We start from the raw sequence: 21,042 nt of genomic DNA, 5'->3' as shown, positions 1-21,042 counted from the left end.
GTGGGGGGAGGTATCCGGTTTTGGTCGTTCCTTTCCTCAACAAAATAATAGTAATAATAAATCGTCCTTTCTCGTGAAGGATCTTCCCAAAATGTCTGCTTTTTGGAGCAGGCATCGGGATTTCACAGAAAGCTACAAAGACAAAGTCAGAGCGCAGGGATTCACACAACACTGGTCAGGGGGAGACAGAGGGACGGAAAATGAGCAACACCAAAACACAGGCAACTTGCAGCACACCCGGGAAGAGTGAAGAGCAAGCACTCGGAAATCGTAACAACGGCAGCAGTAACAGCGATAAACGCTGATTTTTAAATTACCCTTCCACGTTACATTTCACTCATCTCCCGGGGAGAGAAACGGCTGACCGAAGTTTCGTGCGGGTCTCACTGCGGTGTGCGGGTCGCGCTCGCAGCTCCGGCACGTACGGCGGGGACGCGAGGGAGGCTGAGCTGGGGGGCGGAGGTGGGGGGGAAAGGCAGCAAGCGAGAGGGAAGGCGAGCCCGAGCCCCAGCTGCGCCTTCCCCCGGCTCCGCGGCCGCCGGCGGGGAGCGAGCCTGCCCGGGGCTGGCAGGGCGGGCGAGGCGCAGGGAGGGGGAGGCCGCCCCCGCCCCTCCCTGCCCGCCTGCCCGCGCAGCGCGGAGGAGGGCGGCCGCCGCCCGCGGATGCTGGGGCGCGGGCGGCGCGGGCAGGGCGGGCGGCGCGGGCAGGGGAGCTGTCCTTCAGCGCGGCGGGCCGCCGGGCGCCTCCCGCACCGCCGCCCGGCAGCGGTCCTGCAGCGCCGGGGGCCCGGCAGCGCGCCTCCCGCGCCGCCGCCCGGGAGCTGTCCTTCAGCACCGCCGCCCGCCGCCGCGGGGGAGCCGTCCAGCGCCGCGCCGCCGCCGCCGCCGCCTTGATGCAGTAGCGGGGCCCGGGAGCCGCCGGGGGCCGCCGCGGGGCAGGGGGTGCCGCAGCCGGGCTCCGCTCCGCGCCCCCCGCCCGGGAGGGGCGCCGCGCCCGTCCCCCTCCTCCCCCCACCCCCAGAAGCCCCCCTCTCTCCTCGCCCATCTCCGCCGGGAGCGAGCGCCGCGGCTGTGTGGAAAAGCCATGGGAGGCAAGACCTCGGCACCTGTTCAGCTGAAATCAAGGGCTTACAGTATACTGGGCAGTCTGGCTTGGTGGTAGGAGCGAGCGAAAGGAAGGAGAAGCGAGCGAGAAAAAGTGAGAGAGGATTGGAGCAACTGCCGCTGCCGGGAAAAAAAAAATAAAAACCCAAGGAAGATAACTGGGAAGGAAAAGGATTTTCATGGCGCAGGCTGCAGAGCTAAGCAAGAAGACTGAAGGTTGCATCTCTGCTCTTACAGTCTCTAACTGTCTAGGTCCAGATAATGAGAGATTGTGTTGAGGATGCTGCTGCTGCTCCCCTGTTCACTGTGGAAGCCATCTCCAAATTAGCCATTACATATGGAAACTGGAGACCAGAATTTTAGAAAAAGGGATTAAGGCGTCTCATTTTGGGGGGGGTTCTCTCTTTATTTGTTTGGTTTTTCTTGGTTCTTTTCTCTCTCTTTTTTTTTCTTTTTCCTTTTTCCTTTTTTTATATTTCAACCAGAACGTTTCCGATTTAAAAGGCAAGCCTCTTCCCGTGTGGTCTTTCTAATTTACACTCTTTTCCGTGGGCTTTCTTACCTCCCTTTTTTGATATCTATCTCTCTATATATACCCATTATATTATTAGTCGGAATTATTATTCTTTTATTTTATTAAACACACACACCCCAAGAATCAGAAGGCGGTTGGGTATTTGTATAATGAAGAATTATGGGGCTCTTTGACAGAGGTGTTCAGATGCTTTTAACCACCGTTGGTGCTTTCGCTGCCTTCAGCCTGATGACCATAGCTGTGGGGACCGACTACTGGCTTTACTCCAGAGGGGTTTGCAAGACTAAAACTGTCAGTGAGAACGAAACCAGCAAAAAGAACGAGGAAGTCATGACCCATTCTGGATTATGGAGAACCTGCTGCCTGGAAGGTATTTGATTCTGGATCTCCACACACACCCCCTTTCCTCTCCCACCACCCCACGTCTCTACCCCACCTCCCCACCCCCCCAAATAAATCCCTCCACATTCCACCATTTTCTCACTTCATTCCCTTCACCGTGAATCGAGAGTGGTGGGCTCAGTTACTTAGGGCACAGAGGCAAGAAGGCAGGCAAAACATTCTCTTCTCTGTTCCCTTCTCCCTTCCTCTTCCCCACACTCCCCCCTACACTCCTTCCCCAAAAATTCACTTCCCCCCTCTAACTGGAATGATGTGTGTGTGACAAAAACACTGAGAGACCCTTTCAAAAAGCAGCCATGAGGTCTGCCTGTCTTCAGCTTGTTTGTATTGCCTGGGAAAGCAATGCCAAAATGCTGTATTATTGCTGTGCTCTGGCTGCAACCAGAGAGTGAAATAATTGCTCTCTTTGCAAACGGCTTATTTGCAAAGACAAGACTGGGAGTGAGGAGTGAGGTGGGGAGGGGGTGACTGCAAAGCGTTTTGGATGCAATTATTACTTCGCTTTAGGAGGGAAAAAGAGAGAAAGGGAAGCAACCCTGTTATGTCCAAAATGCCTCATACGCTAAATCTAACAATTCCAGTCATCTCGAGCAGAGTTCAGAGCATTTCGTAATGTCTATAAGCAACCACATCTCTCTGGGCTGGGTGCAGGGGGGTCTAGTCGGTGGCTGATTGTTTTGGTTTGGGGCTGGGATTTTTCCCCTGTCTGTTTGTTGTTGGGGGGGTGGGTTTTTGTTTGGGGCTTTTTTTTTTTCTTTTCTTTTTTTTTTAAGATTTATGGTAGAGGCTAAAAATAAACAAGTCTCTGAATGGAAAAATCAGCCTAAGTCTGATGTGGTGAAACTGAACAGCAACTCAGTGACATGTCTGATGGCAGAAGAGACACCGCTGCAGCCAACTTCTGGAATCAGACGTTCCTAAGGGAGGGGGAAAGAAAAGAGGGGCCAGTGATTCGCTTTTAAATATGTGTTGCTCAGTACTGCGATTGGCGTGCATGTGGGCTGGGGAGGTGGTCTTCAGCCTGCGCTGGAGGGACAGGGGCAACCGATGTAAATGCGTGGTTTATGTTACACACGTAGCGAGGAGAGTGAGAGCACAGGAGCGCACATTACAGCCCATTGTAAAAGCCCTGTTTATGAATCAGCTCCCAGCTGGAGGGTGGGCTGCCGGGGGTTTATGGACATCCAGGGATAACGTCTGTATCTGTCAGTGTCCACCAGAGCTGGGTGTGCCTGGAGCTCCCAGATGGGAGAGAACGGGGAGTGGGTACCGCAGAACTGATTTTCTAAGACCGGCACTGGGAGATAGAAGACAGGGGGGAGGGGGGAATAAACTATGTATGTACTGATGTCTCTCACCAAAGCAAGCTAAAGCTGCTGTTTGGAAATGGTTGTGTCCGGGAAGAAGCGCGAATTTCCCCCCCATTCTTGGTGCAAACGGTTGAGTGATGGCTGGACATGTTTTGAATAGCTAAGTGACTTCATTGAGCGATGGTCTATTTGACGCATACTGCATTTAGTGCCCTTTGTCAACCCAAACTGCTGCCTTTTAACATATCCTGCAGAGGAGCTCTATGCTGAATACTATATGCTGTCTCCACGCCAGAAAATCAATAGCAGTAAATTAATGGGGGATGTTTTAAACACACTCGCTCACACACACGCACACATTTCCTCTGAATAGATAAATATATAGAGGTATATATTAATAAAAAATGAAAAGCCTTTCACACAGCTATTCATTACAACCAGGGAAGGAGACATCTCCTTAATTAAAAATTAATGAGAGAGGGAAGGGGAGGAAAAAAAAAAAAAAAGCCCAAATGCAAAGCCATGCGGGGAAGGGAGGCTGCAGGGAAGAACTCCCTTCCTGAGCCGTGTCCCCAAGCTGGAGGGCGGAGGGAGGCTGGGGTGGAGACAGGAGGTGTGAGGACCCCAGCCAGGAGAGGCAGTGAATTCAGATCATGTCTATCTGCCCACAGAGCCGTACCCAGAGGGACTCGGTCTGAGGGGGAGGAGGAAGAGGCGGGTGAGGTTTGTCAGATCGGAGGAGCTTGGGGCTCCTTCTCCTTTACATCTGACAGGACCCCACAGGCACTGTGGAGAAGTGGCTTGCACGGCCAAGGAATGTGCCAGGATGCTTCCAATTAAAAGCTCTGAGGTGCCCCCAGCCCCCCCAGTGCTGTGCTGCCAGCCCAGCCCCCTGCCCTCCCCGCTGATGCTCTCCAGTGTGCTCAAAACACAGCCCTGCACAAGGGGTGTGAAATGCAGCCCGAGCGCAAGCTGCATGGCCCTGGCAGGGTGCTCCCACTTGCCCCAGCCATGTGAGAGTTGGGCTGGCCAATTTCTCCATCCCCTGGACACCGGGCAGAACTGGTGAGCGGGGCAGGAGGGTGCAATGCACCACACAGGAGTGGAGCCCAGTGCCGAGTCTCTAGCCTGAGGACACAGGTTGCACCACAACTTGGATAAAGGCTCAGTAGCAAGAGCATCTCAGCAGCAGGCAAAACCAGCCCTATGGCCACATGCCGAGCAGGACCCAGGCATGGGTTTGCCTCGTGGGGTGGCACGGCACAGGTCTGGCACCGCCACTGCCGGGATGCCTCTGCTTGGCTTCCCTCAGCCCCACGACCTGCATGGGCTGGTGACTGGCTCTCTCTTGCTCCCAGGACAGCGCAGCCAAATATCCCCAACAGCCCCTGAACAGCAGGCCTCCTACTGTCATGTCTGATAACCTAGCGGGGGTTATTTTCTTTCTCGGCAGAAGGAATCAGAAAGGTGTCCCTGGTTGACTCAGTCTCTGTGCTGAAAGCTTCCTGCTGGTGAGCAGGAGGGAGAAACGTGCAGCAAAGGCTCCTTTGCCCCATGATATGGAGAGTGGGAGATTTGTGGAGGAAAGGGCTTGGTCCTAGGAGGCTGTAAAAAGGGCAAAATCCTTGGACTGTGCTCACACCCTGCCCAAGGTGTGGCAAAGGCACCTGACAGGGTGTGGGACAGACTTGTTTCTACTGCCTGCGGTGGGTGTCAGGGCAGTCTATAGGGTGGGGGGAGGCAGTGGAGGGCAGGAGGCTTTGTAACAAGAAATAATCAAAGAAGGAGCCCAAACTGCCTCCTGCTACTGGTACGAAGCCTCTGATGAGGTTGCCTTCATTTCTGGGGATGTGGAGGAATGCTGGCATTAGTCAATGCTGTAGACTGTCAGAGATGGTGGACTTCTCGTGTTCTTGTTTTGTGCTAAACTGTCTTTTTGCTTCTTGGCCAAGATATCCAGTAGCAAAAATGGATGTGGGGACTTGGTCTCAGGCTGTACACACAGATACACTGTGGTCAGAATTGCAAGTTGTTCTTCTTGGAGAATTTGGTCCCCAGGCTTCCAATTTTCAGGTTCCCTTATTTTCAGTCATTCTGTTCCCCACTGCAGACTTTCAGTCAGCATTTTCAGATCTTTGTACTGCTCCAAAGAGAAGTGGGGTATTCCTCTTCTATCAGGATTTCTTTCCCCCCGTTCTTGTGTCCTACAATGAGCCCCTGCTCCATGTTAAGGCTAAAGCAGAAAGGTGATGTCAGTTCACATTACTGCAGATCACACGTCTGATTTTTTTGCTAATTTTCCTTGAGATAATTCTTTTTCAGACTTCGGGGTTGCCCAAACATGTCCCCAGTCCATTCAAAAATCTTTGCCCTTGAAGAAAAATGGCCTTTCTCAGCTCTTTAACTGTGTAGGCAGAAAACACACATGTGCACCAAGCAACTGAGATCTGCAAGCTCATGCCACACATGGATACTACACCTCTTACAACTTTGAAATGGCTGCAGATCTTCCAGCCTAATTCCTTCTTGGCACCAAATGCTTTAAAACCACTTTTTATTGTGAGTGACGCCTTGTCTAATTCTTTCATTAGCTCCTGTAGATCTCCTACAGAATCTCAAAAAGTGAGCAACGATGTCTTATCAAGGTCTTATGAAGCAAGCAAATGAAATGTATTTTATATCTGTAGGTTATTGGTTTTGTCATGTTGTCATTATTATTAGGAAAGGGATAGGTCTGGGAGGCTTTTATACTGAGAAGGAGGGAGAGAAGAGTCCAGGGCAGGCAGGCATGAGTGATGCACATGGGGTTAGACATCCCTGTAGATCTGACGGGTGTGAAGGCAAGTAATTGAACGGATGTTGGTGCAGAAAATAATTCCTGCCTAGAGACCCTTCCCAAGGAAAATTAATGAGCTGATCTGTTCCCTTTCCAGCTTGTTATATCTGAACAGTGCATGAGAGTTAAGTGCAGTTCCAGTGTTTGCAAAAATGAAAAGCTGACAGCAAAGTGAGGCAGGGCACAGGCAGTGGACAAGCTTCTGCCAGACAATTCTGGCACTGCGTTGCTTCCTTGCCCTGTCTTATCCCACTGCTGTTTGCTCCTGGGCCACCTTTCCTTTCACACTCATCTTATGAGTGTTTTTTTCCTTAACTTCTCTCTTACCTTTCCCAGTTTCTTTTCTTTTACCCTTCATTCCTGTCAGTGTCCCTAGTTTTGTGCTGCAAAATTGCCTGCCGTCCTGTTTCCAAGGATCCGCAAATCTACTGGGGTCCATTCCCCTGACTCTTGCTGTCCTAATCCAGGGGCTTTTCTGAACACAGAATTAAAGTAGCAGTAGGTTATGTCAGGGTCTGCATGTCTTCGCGGTTCAGGACCAGGAGCAGCCTAGCACAGCCCTGAGATGCAGCAGGAGGCAATGTCCCGGCACACAGCTGATTGCTGCTGGTGTTGCATCTGCCGGGAAGAAGGAGGCTGCAGAGCTGGACGGGCCTTGGATGAAGAGGAAGACAAAAGATCTTTAAAAGTGGGGTGGTGGATGGTGAGGGAGAATAACTCAGGGTCACAGACTTGGGTGGGTTTGGTTCTCCTCTCAGCTCAAATTCACACCTGGACTGTAAGACACCGAGAAGGCAGGGATTTGAGAGGCTAAGACCAGCAAGCTCAGTTCCGTTGTAAGATTTCACAGGGAAATGCCGTTCCTCCTCACTGAGTTGCTAGCACCGATTTTCAAATGGCTTTTAAATTATAAATCTTCCTACTGACAGTGAAATAGGAATGGGTTAATATTGTCCTGAAATGCACCAGAAATTGCCTTGCTGAAGAGAGTGAGAGCGAAATGCAGTGGGAGGGACATGGAGATGCAGTGTGGCAGCAGTAATGTATAAAGAAATTACACAGAGATAGAACAAATGTCTCTTTGCCAGGGAGACCAGGAGCTATTCCTATCCAATGTTTTCTCTTTAACCCATCCCTTTCCCCACGCAGCCCACTGAGCCCCTGTCTCACTTCGCTGTGGTTTGGTACAATCTAAGCAAGAGTTCTGGGGGAGGAGGACCGCTGAGGTTTGACAGCAGAATCTCCTTATTTATTTAATTCCAAAGCAGTATCGAGGAGGTTGCCGGGGGGAGCAGGGAACATTTCAGGCTCTCAGATGGCTCTGCCCCCTGCCCCTGTTTTAAGAGCAGATTCCCAATCAAGCATACCCGGTTTATCCCAGGGGGAGCCCTCGATGCTCCATTCTGCGCTGCTTCTCCCTTCCATATTGCACTCCCTGACAGGGGATGTGCTGCTGCCTTCCACGGGCACGAAACCTTCCCCCTTGCAGGGGGCTCTCAGGGAGGGAAGGGGGCTGCTGCCTGGGGAATAGGTTAGCAGCGGGGCTCTCACCCCATCTCCTCCCCGCACAGACCCCATCACAGGGTGACAGCTGCCCAACAGGGGAAACAGAGCGCAGAACGGGTCAGGCATACGCAGACAGTGTTGTAAATACAATACACCTAAAAGTTATTTTCCCCTTGCCTGTATCCCCAGCTATTTTCTTGCCCTCCATCTTTGACTCATTCTATCCATCCAAAAGAACAGGGCATGTTCTTTTTTCTCTCCACTGTTTTTCCTCTTTATTTTTCTCTTTCATCTTCATGTCTCTTCTCTGCTTTCTCTCAAATGCAGCTTCTCCTTCATTATTTCTCCCTGTTTCTCTCCAAGTTCCCTGAAGCCCATCCCCCCTTGCTCTTTCTTCTGTTACATTATCTTGTCCTTGCTCTCCTCTGTCTCCTTTGCTCCCGCCATCTCATCTCTCTGTCCTCTTTCCCCTCCTCTCTGCCATCATTTCCCCCGGCTTTCCCCTGTCTCACACACAGTCACTCCCCCTGGCTTTCCCCCATCTCACGAACAGTCATTCCCGCCAGCTGAAGGACCCTATTGCTTTGGAGCTGTGTTGCCTTTATGCTCTAAAGCAACTCTTTTCCAACCCCTCTGTGGCTCTCCCTCTCCTCCTGTCTCCGGCCAGTGTCCCCCTTCCTTGAAGCAACGTATGACACCAGTTGCTGTCACTGCCTTCTCTTGCCCCCAGGGCAGCCTGGCTGCTTCTGAGGGGGGTGAGACCCAAGCCCCTCCTTCCGTTCCCCTCATTGCTTGTTGCCCGTGGTCAAGCCAACATCTCTCCACTTTGCTGCCTCCAACCTCCCATGGCCGGAGGGCTCACTGGCAGCTCAGCTGATGAGCTGGCTCATCTGCATGCAGCCAGCAACTGGGCTGGAAGGAGCTCGTGGCAGCCCTAAATACCCTCCCTGGCAACCCTCAGACATGGATCAGGCCAGGATCCAAATGGAAAATAAGGGTCTCTGTAGCCATAACCCTAGGGCAGTTGTTGTGCACTACAGTGAAGGATCTCTGGTTGTCAGGAAGAAGTGTCTCAGCAAGCAGCCATCCTTTTCAAACTGTTTACAGGGGGATGATTTTCTCTCAGATTCTCAGGAGCTCCTGAGGGGGTGAGGTGAATGGGGCTGGGGTCTCCAGGCCCAGTGGATCGTGATGATCAGCTGAATGAACCTCAGTGAGTCAGCTCAGAGGGTACTGCTGGCTGGTGGGAAAAGGGGGACTGTGTACCGTGCAGGGCTCTGCATGAACCATGGCAGCTCACTGAATGCCAGAAACAGGGATATTGCTGCTAGTGGCCCAGTGCAGCACATGGCTGTAGACAGAAAACCCACCACCAGCAAGTCCCCAGGCATAAGGATTAGAGTGGGGGGACAGCAGAGAGTTGAGGAGCAAGGGCCATCCAAGGGGTGGGGCTGCAAAGTCAGAAGAGGGCTCATAAAAAGGGGACAGGGATGAGGAGGAGTAGGAAAGGCCGTGTGTATGAAGGCAGCCTGCAAGATTAGATGTGCTTGCCTGGAAAAGAAGGTGAATGAAAAGGAAAATGATTGGATTGTATTGAATAATGAATGGGCTAGAGAAGATGGATCAGTAGCTCTTGATTTCCCCATTTTGTAACACACAGACAAGAGGACCTGACGTGAGTCACCGGAGACCCAGCTAAAGCTTTCTCATTAGATGTGTATCAGGGCTGTGGAACTCATTGCCACTGGAGCTCCCATGGCCAAGATTTTAACAACATTTAGCAAGCAAGTGAGCATTTACGACAGAGTTCACGAAAATTAAGCGTCCTCCTAATGGATGTGAACAGCATTTTGGGTGTTTTGTAATTCAGCAATTAAGTCAGTCGCCATAAAAAACTAGGATAACATTTCACAAGGGCAGTCTATCCCCTATCTGACTGCCATGTGGTTGTTGCCTCTTCCCTGAAACATTTGTCAGGGATTAAACAGAGCTCAGATTTACTTAGTCTGGCATTTCTTTTGTTTCTAGATGCTATGCTATGCAGATGCAATGTAAGATGCAAACTAGGCCTGTGTTTCTGCTGGTGTCAATGACTGCCCTAATTTGACAAACTACCAGTGAGTTTAGGTATTTCTATCATATTTTGCTAGGAAGGATCTGAGATAGAGAGCAATTAAGAGCATATGGAATTAAGTGGAGTCCTTCTTCTTCACATCCCAGGGTGTAAAGTAAGTACTTAGCGATGAAGGGGCTATATATGTGCAAAGAATTATTATTGTTGAAGTCCCTGCTTCCCAGAAAGCAATAGGCTTTGGGTCTCTTTGATGTTATCATGACTAAATTAGAAACAAGGTTGTCTCTTTCCTCTTGTATCTGTGGAAGTGATTACTGAACTGGCATCTGATGACGTACAATACTGTAGTGTTTCTATGCACAAGAGATGAAGGCCCAATTCTCCCCTTGTTTGCACTAATGCAGCCTCACTGACTCGGATGGAGCCATGCTGCTTACGCTGTCGGTGCAGACAAGGGGAGAATGAGGCTGAGGAAGGGCTGTGCATGCTTTAAACAACCATGTCCCCAAAGCCACCGTGTGTCCCCACTTTGCCAGTGCCATACCCAACAAACCAGGGGCTAAATTCACTTCCAGTGTGGGGCAACAGCCCCAAAGTTAATGAGATTCTGCATTTATTTTTGCCAGCTGTTCATCCAGTCCAGCAGTTCCTTCTTTAACTACTTCCATTTTCATCATCTTTCACCCTCATTAGAAAAATTCAGCCTGGCTGCCCTCCCTGTGGGGCAAAAATCCTCTTACAGGCTCCTCACCCTGGATCAGTGAGCATGTAAAATGGCAGAGGTGATCATGAACCCTCGGTATTCATCTTTCTCTTTTTCTTCTTTCTGCATTTCTGTCTTTCATTGAATATTTTTTATTTTCTGACAGCTTTCTGTCTCCCAGCTCCGTTTATCCTCTTGGTCTTACAGAAAAGCTCTCCCATAAAATTCCAAACTACACCATCAGAGTTTTCATACCAAGCCCTGCAGGATAGGTGAAATCCAGTTCTGTTTCTGTGGCACAGGCTGCTGAAGTTTTTATACTAGCTTCCTATCAAATCTATAACTCCCCAGAGAAGCATATGGACTTTATCCTACACCTCCTATTCCCCCAGAGCATATACTCCTACCTGCTAGCTGTGACAAACAGAAAATGAGGATGGTATACAAAAACTTGAGAAGGCAGAACCATGCTATCCATGGGTAGGAATTTCTCTGATGTGTGTTTTTGCTAGAAGCAAACAACTATAAATTTCCGATTTAGCTTGTTGTATAAAGTATACATTCTGTCAAATAAAGAATAACACTATCCACCTCCGTCCCCTGGATTTTCTATCCCTTTCTGATTTTTCTCTTCCTATTTCTCAGTTTTCATTCTCCTCCTGAACATGATTTTTTTTTTAGTGTCTGTTTTCTTTTTCTCCTCCCACTGCTTCATAACTACATTTCATTCTTAAATTTGCTATCGCTCAGAGAACTCCTTTCTTCAGGTCTTGTTTATACCACCAGTGTGGCTGCAGTGCAATGGATCACAATTGAACACTGAATATTCTCCAGGTTTATGGTCAGGCTCATTCAGCATCATAAACCAAGCACTGTCAATCAAATGACTTTTGATCCAGCCCTATTTGCTGCCTCCTGCAACCTTACTGTGACCTGTCCATTGTAACCAGTAAATTTCTAAGAGCCTGTTCCTGGAGCTTTATTTCCTCCTGAAGAGGTTGCCTCATACTTTTATTTCTTAATTTCATTTTTTCTTTTCATTCTTGATTTCAATTTTTCTCCATTTCCTCCATCATACCCTTTCAGAATTCATTGTTTCTTTTCTTACCTTTTTCTGCACATCATCTCTCATGTCTGCCATTTTCTCCCCTAGCCCTCACCCCTGATGATGTTTCTTCTCTTCCCTTTACATTTCTAGCCCATAGTCGTCCTGGGTAGGAGCTACTTACTCCCCTTGATCCCATCCCATTTAGCCTCTTTGGAGAGGTGGCGGAAAAGAACTGGCAACTAAGTGTGTTTCATGGGTGTGTCTGTGCACACATGCACATGTGCATGTCCCTTCAGACAGAGTCGGTATGAAAGCTTGGTGGTTGAGATGAAGTGGCCTGGGTCTGACTTTTGCCTTTCAGGCAGCCATGAGGAGTCATTTCCAAAGGCAGATGCCCCACAGAACTGCCTTCAGAGTACAGGGTGTCAAGGGATCAATCATCAAGAATTTCTGCTGCTTCCTTTTAGATTCAAGCATTGCCCTTTTCCTTAGTCTGAGGGTCATGGATTTTTGAAGGGCAGTGGCAGAATCATGAAAGAACATTTTTCTCTTGCTCATTTTTGAGTGAGGGAGTGAATGAACTGTGATAAATATTTTTCTGTATATAGCTAGAACTGTCTCAAAGAAGTGGCAGAGGAAACAGATGGCAGAGGCCCTTTATAGGCAGCTGCTGTTGTCTCTTAAGGTGTCACCATCACAAGAAAAGTGGTTGTAATTGGGGAACTTCAAGATCAGCAGCGCCTGAAAGGACTCGAGGAGAAAAGAATGTCAACCTGCATGAAGACAGGGGGAAGGGAAACAGAAATCAAATATTCAGAGACTAAAGAATGGTGCTTGAGAGGTAAAATAAAGTACAGCGAATAGGTTGAAGCAACTATGAAGTTTTACTGAATGACATGACCACAGGATGGTTGGCTTTTCTGCATTTGGGGGTTCATACTTGACCACAGACAGTGGGAACATTGTAGGCAGGGTGAAAGAGTTGGTTTAGAGTACTTGGGGGAGAGCAAGATGGGCTGGTGTCCAGAGGGAACCACTGAGTGAGAGACAGAGATCCCAAACACACTATGGAAATGCAGCTGATGGGAGAGAAAAGGCCCAGGAATGGCTATCTCCAGGCTCCTATGCCCTCCAGCCTGCTTCAGGGCACCTCTGCAGTGTGTGCTTTTGGCATGGGGTGTGTGCGTGTGTGCTACAGTTTGGTGTAGAAGCTTCTGTCCCAGATATTCCTCAAATAATTTGCCTGCCTGGAGCCCTATCATCTCAGTGTATGCAGCACAAAGAGAAATTGTGTGTTGACCTGTAAAATAACAGAAGTGGAGACATGTTTGCTGCTCCCTCAAGAAATAACCAGGGCTAGGTTCCTTCATCTCTTCCAGGCTGGGAAGGATTGTACAGTGGGCTAGACCCCGAAAACTTCCAGTCATGGAGAGGAGCTGTTTAAATCTCTCCTGCTCCCCTTGTGTCTTCAAAAGTAGGAGCTATGTATTCCTCCCAAGGAAGAGAAAATTCACATAAAATTTCAACAGGAGGGGAATTTGGGAAGAAATCAGGAGGATTACAGAGAAGTCACCTATCATGAAGTCCAGGGGTTTGGGGTAACGGAGCGGCTGTGAACAGGCTTGGTGTTGGAGATTAATTGGAGCTGAACGCTGTAGTGTGCTCTAGCTGAGACACCTCCATTGCAACCGTACTCAACAGTCTCAAAGGAAACTACTGCCAAGAGCAGAGCAGAGCAGTGCAGCTGTTTTGCTGTTGGGAAAGGGAGCAACAGAGAAACTAATATGTCTACCCTGCCGAGTCAACTGCAGCACAAACAGCAGCACAGCACACAGGAAAAGCATGGGATTGACAATTTTCCTAAATTTCAGGTGACCACCTAATCATTGCACCACTCTTGCCCAATCATCACTCCATTCTTCCCCTCCTCAATCATCGCTTTGTCCATGTGTTCACAGAAAAGCATAACACAGAAAGGCCAAGAACGGCTTTCGAGGAATTAATTCCAAGGGCTGCCTAAGATCACAGGAGAAAGGTGTTTTTTCTGTGTGCTGCATCATTACAGCTTGGCCCACATTTACAGGAACAGCGAGGGGGAAAGCATTCAGAGCAAGGCAAGACTGTGAGAAAGAGCATTGTGAGGATGTAAAGGCACTAGGGCCAGGGAGGATTTATGCTCTTCCGCAGAAACTGAAGGGATAGGTTGTTTCTGGGAGTAGACTGACTCAGCTGTAGAGCAGAGCACCTCTGCATGCTGGAAACAGGGGAATGGCTGGGGCTGGAAGGGTCTGTGGCAGCAGGAAAGCACAGCTGGCCAGAAGGAAACACTAGGCAAAGGGGACCCAGAACCTGGCCACAGCATGGCATGGAGAAGGGGTAATAGGAATGCAGTGTGAGTACTGGGAGGAGATAGTGGAGAAATAAGGTCTGAAAGAGAAGGATGAGTCAGGAGAAACCCTGGGACTCGGAGGCTCAAGAAGCTTGAATTGCTGAGAGAAGAAGGAATATCCGCTGGAGCTGATGGATGGAGAGACGGACCTCCTCATCCTTCTTCTCTGCCTTGTGGAATGGGACAGATTTTCACCTGTCTGATGCCAGCACCTGCCACCCCTAAAGGCCTTTTCTCCCTCCCTCCTGCTCCAGCCCATGTTTAGGGTTTAGACACACATAGACAGGGCAGGACCGATCACACCAACCAACAAATGATGGACCTGCAGCAGCTTGGAAAATGTGACTGGTGGTCACAGCTCCATGCAGTGAAGTCTGATAAAGGAAAGCTGGGGAGAGGAAGCATCAAAGGAGCTGGAGTATAACATTTTTGTCCCAACTTGGTGATGCCAAGAAATCTATCTATATAAGCAACTCAAGGCAGACATGGCCACCTCCTACACTGAGGCTCTCTGCTGGTCTCACAGCTGGTAAGAACATGAGTTAGTCTTTCTTCTGGAGGCCTGGGGTACAGTTTTCATGGCAGAGAACCCATGGTTTGGCCAGACTATCTTCGGTAAAGCAGGAGGACCAAAACTTAATGCTCCTCTCTGGCTGCTACTCTTTGGCAGAGGGTTTCTGAGTATTTCACCTTTTATTGCCGTTGTACCATTGGGGCTGCACCAAAACGTTTCATGTAAGGTGGAAACACTTTTATGCTAGACGCTGCGCATACACAAAAGTTGTTGTCCCTACATCAAAGAAGTGACAATCTAAGATGACAAATGACATATGAAAGGCAGCAAAGCAGAAGGCAGCAAAAATGTAGAACTGGTTTCTGCATTGTTGCTTTTGACATCAGTAAGAGTAAGTTACACCTATAACTGACCTCATGTCCTTCTCCAGGCAGAGCAGAATGCAGAACAGAGCACGTCTGCCCAGTGCCAGGTAGTGCTGGAAGGAGATACCCAAGTAACTCTGAGCAAGCTAGCTTCGGTATTTCAAGCCCTAATGGCTACTCAAGCATGGTGCTCTGCACAGGCAAATTAGCAGTGTGTCTGAGAGCTGTCAGGATGCAGCGCTTACTCAGGTGTGCTGCTTCCAAGCCCTGTGCAAGGTCACATCACATTGTGCCATGGAGACTTATAGTGAGAGCCTTTCTCAGCTCTCAGTCCACATCTAATTCCTGTATCCCCATATGGACATCCCTATGTGACTGGAGGGGGTCTTCCCCGTACCTGGTAACCACAGGTGGTCTGAAAGGAATGAACGATCACATCTCATTCCATTCCAATAGGAGGGGTACCATATTACCTGGGGTTCTGGAAGGAAGCTTGGTCCCAGATGTGTCTCCAAGTGCTTGAGAAATCTGGAGCCAGAAGATGCCATCACAGCTGGATTTCTCTTTTGCAGTCTTAGCAGGCAGGGCTGAAGGACACAGAGACTAATCTCCATGTGACCTGCGGATCCTGTCCTTTCACATGAGGGCTGAAGCTTGCTGAAGAGGCAATGCTGTAATGGTTTTGTCCATGTGGCATCTGCCCTGGGGATACATGGCCACTTCCGTCTCTAGGGTTGTCACTTACCAGTGAAAATTCATTGGATTCATGACAAAACTGCAGGATTTATTAGCAAAGAAATAGTTTGTTCTGAAAATAAATAAAATCTGATCTGGAGGTGGTAATTTACTCAGACACCCAAGAGATCACTTATTTTGAGTATCTTGTTCAATTCTCACTGAGACTGCTAGTTTTCTGTCATTCTTGATCTTCGTTTTCTTGGAAAAAGGTGTAATATGTTACATGGCTTCCTCCCTGTAACAAAAACAAAGGGAAGGACTCAAGGAGAGGAAAGCTCCATGGCCATCACTTCTCTGAGCTGCACCACAGCAGGGACAGAGGTTGAACCCACATCCAAACAGATTCTTAAGACCTAGATAAATCCCTGCTCTTCTTTGGGATCCACATGAAGAATTAGATCTCTGCAACAGATACACAGTCAGTAGCTTTTCCCAAATAATGAACTAATCAGAAATACTAAAAATAGGCTGCATTGGAACATCAGTTCAGCCATTTGGAATGTAGAGCAAACGGTACTGAATGTGTTTAATGAAGTGAAAGAGCTTTGTTTTTAATCACTGAGCTATTGATAAATTGTTGATAGGTGATCAAATGTGGACTTTGCTTTCAAATTGTGTGGCTTTATGAACCTGCCAAGACCCTCTTGAGCCACCCTTGTTCTTTTCACTGTTAATGTAGTAGGACTTCCTGCCCTTTTCAGGACCTAAAATAAGAATAATTGTAATGTCATCCCTTTTTTTTCTGGATAACAAACATTTAGCCTCCGGGCCAGTGATCAATTTTCAAGAATAAATGTTCATAGTTGTACAAAACCAGACCCTGGGAACTGAGTTGGATATGTGAGGGAAGATGACAAGAAGGGAGGCAGATCAGTTCACATCTCTACATGCTGTTATGAGAATAACACCAGGGTATTAGCTTAGGAGGATGGTGAGAGGGAATGAGGGATAATCTGGGTTTTAATTGTACAGCAGCAAAATGAGTGGGGACTTGTGATAAAGCCTACGGCTGAGGAAAGATTTCATTTTCATGTAGGGAAGGAAGTGAGCTGGGACCTCATGGATGTTAGACCAAGGGACATGCTAAAGGTGTAAGGGAAACTGAGGCTCTAATAGGAAAAATTAAGTCTATTATGAGGATTGAGACAATACTATTGAACCAGTCTAGTTCATGACAGATGCTGTTGGCTGTCCTTCACATGTGGACTGGATCTTCCAGCATGTCTGGATTATACTCAGTCCACAATGACAGAGGAGGAGAAAAGAGTCTTAAACTACTGTCACATTCACATGTCCCTGAACTTATGTCATCCAGGATTTCCCCTACATACAGAATGTCTTCAGATGGAATTTAAGCAAAATTCTTTGCTGTTTTTTTTCTACTAATTGGGGTGAAACAACTGGAATGAATTTGAAGGTAGCCCTATATCTATGCTCTTGCTGACATACGCCAACACATTAGCGATCTTAGTGGGCAGTTTGCTATGCACCTTGAAGCTGTCTTTACTTTTCCTCCCAGTGGAGAAGAACCACAGTGTCTTTCTCATGGTCTGATTTTTGAGATATACTTTACACATTTTGCAACGTTTTAACACGGGTTTGCTTAGTACACACAGTCCTTAAGAGTTCTCTCTTAATGTTATTGGGGTGGGGGACATCATCCAACTTGTGTGCTAAGCCAGTATAGTAGTTCATTAGGTGACTGAACAATTGTATTCTTATTATAAACACACAAATTATTCAATTCTATCCTATTAGAAACCAGGTTTTCCTTTTAACCTCAGCTGCAAACTAGCTGTCCATCAATTCCGATGTGCTCATACCTTAGGGTGATGAGAGCAGCAGAAAAGCCTAAATGGGTTGCTAGAAAGTGCTACAAGTAAAATAGAGATGTATTTCATTAGTGTTAGGAGGATTGGCTGCTTTTTAATTGGATGAATCACCCAATGGGTGGTTTCCTGAAGCCAATCCGAGCGTGCCAGTTCAGCAGAGCCACAGTGAGCAGCACTGCTGCATCATTCGGCATTCTCCAGCGAGTGATTAAATCCATGTCACTTGTAATAAATCAGATGTTGTCACAGGGTCAATCTTGTGGGTCATGCTAGGTTGTGGTGATTTTGCACTGGTTATATCAGGTATTGCTGTGTCATACAGGTTTCTGCAGGGTCATGCTGGGTTCCTCGGATACCATCCCAAACTCACCAGGAGCCCTGCTGGAGCACATCAGGGAAATGATGAGAAGGGTTTGCACGTGGCCTTCTAGTGCACCTGGTTAAGGCCTCTTCTCATGACTGAAGTATCTCTTCCCTGGAAAATGTGCATTTGTCTCATTTATCAGTTTAAACAGATGTTGTGACTTTTGTGATTTATCCTCTCCAAAACAACACCTGCCCAAGGCCCAAAACAGGCGAGATCTAGTCTTGAGCCAGTGACTTCTTTTTTCAGAACAAAAGACATAATTTTATTATCAGTTATTATCAGTTAATTATATTGCTGCCTGACTCCATAGAGTCAGAAAGAGATCCTGTCCTCTGCTAACATTGCTGCACATCACTGGTTTAAGTTCCCTGTTATAGGGAAACCCCCGCATGGACAAGAAATGCATAAACCTCCCCTCAGTTAGGGGATGTGGCTAAAGGAGGAACAGTGCAAGTAATAAGTCATCATGTTCCAGGAGTCCCCTGCTTCACTGGTACCTTCTTTTGAGTTATGATTTGGTCAGGTATGTGTTAGAACAGCCCTGATGTACTCTTGACTTGCATCAGAAACTAAGCCAATCTTTTCTGTTCTGATGGTCAGAAAACTACAGACACAGCACAAAGCCACCTTTAACCCCCACACCACCCATCCTGTTTCAGATACCACTAAGAAAGCTGGAAATCCACAACTTCCCTACGGAAGTCGCTTTGCACAGCGAGAGTTTAAATTGTTGAATTTTATGCATAGAAAGACTGTTCTAGGAATTTTTTTTTGAGATCATTATGGCCTCCTGTGAGGTCTGTCTGGTTAGTTGAGTAGTAACTGATGCTTGCTTTTACAGAGGAGCATAAGAATAGTCTCAATAATATTTTTAAACCTCTCAAAATAGATTTATTTTCCATGACATACATGGCACCTCCAGAATAGACAGTGGCAGATTGTGGTATGCAAGTTTTACTGGTACCAATCAAGATGACATTCCCAACCCACTAGTGCCATCGCTGGTCAGGTAAACAAAGACTATCAGATGATTTACTGAAGGAAATGTCCCATTTTTCATCAGCAAAAACAATGCTGCTGGTGAGGTTTCAACTTGTGCTTTCAATGCATGCTATTGCTGTCCTCTGCTCACAGCAACAGAAGTCATTCTGCTAGTGCATGGTTTTTCACTCCTTGATGCATTTCATCACCCAGTGTCCCTGGAGCATAAGAAAATGCTCCCATGTCCGTTCTATGTGTGGAAAATTTCAGGCGCAGGAAGGTTAAGTGGTTAGTCAAATATACACAAGGACTGCAGCAGAGCTGAACTCACTTTTTGCCAAGTCTTAAGTCCATACCCAGATCACTCCACCATCCCTCCAGAGCACTGTTTCCCTGGCCCTGCTGCCTATCACACTGCAGAAGGGTGTTGCCTGTCTTCCAAGTGTGAAGTACATAGATGATGCCTAAAGCACCATGGAAATGTCGTGGATTGCAATCAGCAATGTATTAGAGCTGGTTCAAGCTCTGCAGTACTCCTTGCAAGCTCCCAGATTCTTTGAACATGGAAGGTCTCTGCAGGAGTCACATCAGATCTTGCTGGTCTTCTATTGGAGTCAGTGAGTGAGCCAGGAAAAAAGTTATTCCCTCTGCAATTGAAATTGAACTCATGTTTTCCTCTGCAGAACTGTTTTAAGTCATTCATTATTATCTTTTTCTCTCCAAAGCAAAGCCCGTTTGATACTCAGAGGTTGCTCGAACCAAAGGGGAAAGACAGAACTCTGGGGTATTGCTCTTGCTGCAGTTGCAGGCTTACTTGGCTCCTAAAAAGAATTTTATTAAAAAACAAACCAACTCTACAATGCTTTGAGTGAGAAGAAGAAAACAGCAAGGGAAAAAAGAAAAAGAAAATCCATGCTGTTGAAGTCTTGAGCAGTGTCAGGGAAGTAAGGCCTGAAGTTGACATATTGGGTCAAATCCATATATATATATGGACAAGCTACTACAAATGAACGTAAACGACTGATTCTTATGTTCAGTGGTGATGCGTGTGAGGCTAAAATGCAGATTGTCTCATTTAACCTTTCTGATGTAAGAAGGCTCCAATACTGCATTCACTGTGTTCCTGTGTACATCTACAACAGATGGTGTTTAATAGCAACAACAGTCACGGTGGGTGTGCCTTTCCATGTCTTGCTGAATTCCAGCTTTCTCCTCAGGCTTTCCATGTCAGTTGTAACTCACCTGGAGAAATTTTCAGGTGTGTTTTTCTACCGCAAAAGTAAGACATGGAAATGCATCCACGTTAACTTGCCAGCCCAGCACAGCCTCCTGTGTTGCCTTTGACGCAGGCAAAGACACAGTTTGGCATCTCACGTTGCTTGCTTTCTTCCACACACCAGCACAAGGAATCATCTCACCATCCTCCATGTCTTTCTGCACCTGCTTCTCTGTGGGTTTTTTTCTTTCTCATTCATGTTCAGCAGGTGCCTTCAATTCCCAAACATGTTCCCAGATCTTTTCCAATGTCAGCTATGGAGCTAAAAAGGGATTTTCTGAATGTGATTGATCAGGTTGTCACAAACCTGGCTGGGAGCCATTTGTTGGACACTAATCATATTGCTGCTGCAGAGTCCAGCTGCTGAATTTCCAATGTGCTTTTAGCTTCTGGAGTGTAAAGAGAGACAAAAGCACTACACCTGACTGGGCATCTCCAGGGATGTTTGAGGGGCACGGAGCCTCTATCGACCATCCACTCCAGAGAGTCTGACCCTGCTGAAGTTGCCTCTCCCTGCAGGCTCACACAGCTTCCCCAGGTAGCTTAAGCACAGCCTTTCACAGAATCCTATCGCAGGGCATGAGCCGTCTGGTTTACACTTTAATTCATCAGGCACACTAGATGTTATACATGTGATAAAGATGAACTTGGCACATAAAGTCTCTCAGAAAACACACAGATCATGAGAAAGCAAACACAATGTCCCCACCCACTGCTCCCTCTACCCCTTTGGATTGCCAGCTCATAATTTGTCTTTTCTGAACATGGCTATTTCCTTTGCTAAACTAGGCTTTTTACTTTCAAAAACTGTCCACTCCTCTCACTGCCATCAATTCTCTCCTGCCTCTTGCTGATGTTTCTAGTTTTGTTCTTTGCCTAAGCCTTTCTGTAATCCTTTCCACCCTTACCTGGCTTTGTTCAGCTTTTTGTAATATGCATAGGGCTCAGCAATACCCCCACCCCATGTTCAATCTCAATCATCACCCACCAGGGTTCAAAGACCAGCTACTGTTAATGATGTATGAAGGACTCTTCTGCCTAATACTGAGCAGGCATCCGCACT

General features: G+C 47.6%; 1 protein-coding gene across 2 annotated transcripts in view; it reads left to right on the top strand.

The window, feature by feature from the left end:
• Window positions 1-1,007: 1,007 nt before the first annotated feature.
• The window catches only part of CACNG2 (calcium voltage-gated channel auxiliary subunit gamma 2), a 52,006-nt gene continuing 31,971 nt past the window's right edge, over window positions 1,008-21,042 (top strand). Inside the window, exons 1-2 of one of the 2 annotated variants that reach the window (XM_040596996.1) lie at window positions 1,009-1,319; window positions 1,863-2,008. In XM_040596996.1, the coding sequence (XP_040452930.1) occupies window positions 1,867-2,008 (142 nt within the window). In that variant the 5' untranslated portion in view covers window positions 1,009-1,319; window positions 1,863-1,866. Of the gene's footprint in view, window positions 2,009-21,042 lie in introns of both variants that reach the window. The other variant, XM_040596995.1, reaches the window with a different exon arrangement.

This window comes from Falco naumanni, chromosome 5, assembly GCF_017639655.2.
Source record: "Falco naumanni isolate bFalNau1 chromosome 5, bFalNau1.pat, whole genome shotgun sequence".
In the NCBI taxonomy this organism is placed as follows: domain Eukaryota; kingdom Metazoa; phylum Chordata; class Aves; order Falconiformes; family Falconidae; genus Falco; species Falco naumanni.
This window is presented reverse-complemented; position numbering and strand designations above follow the sequence as displayed.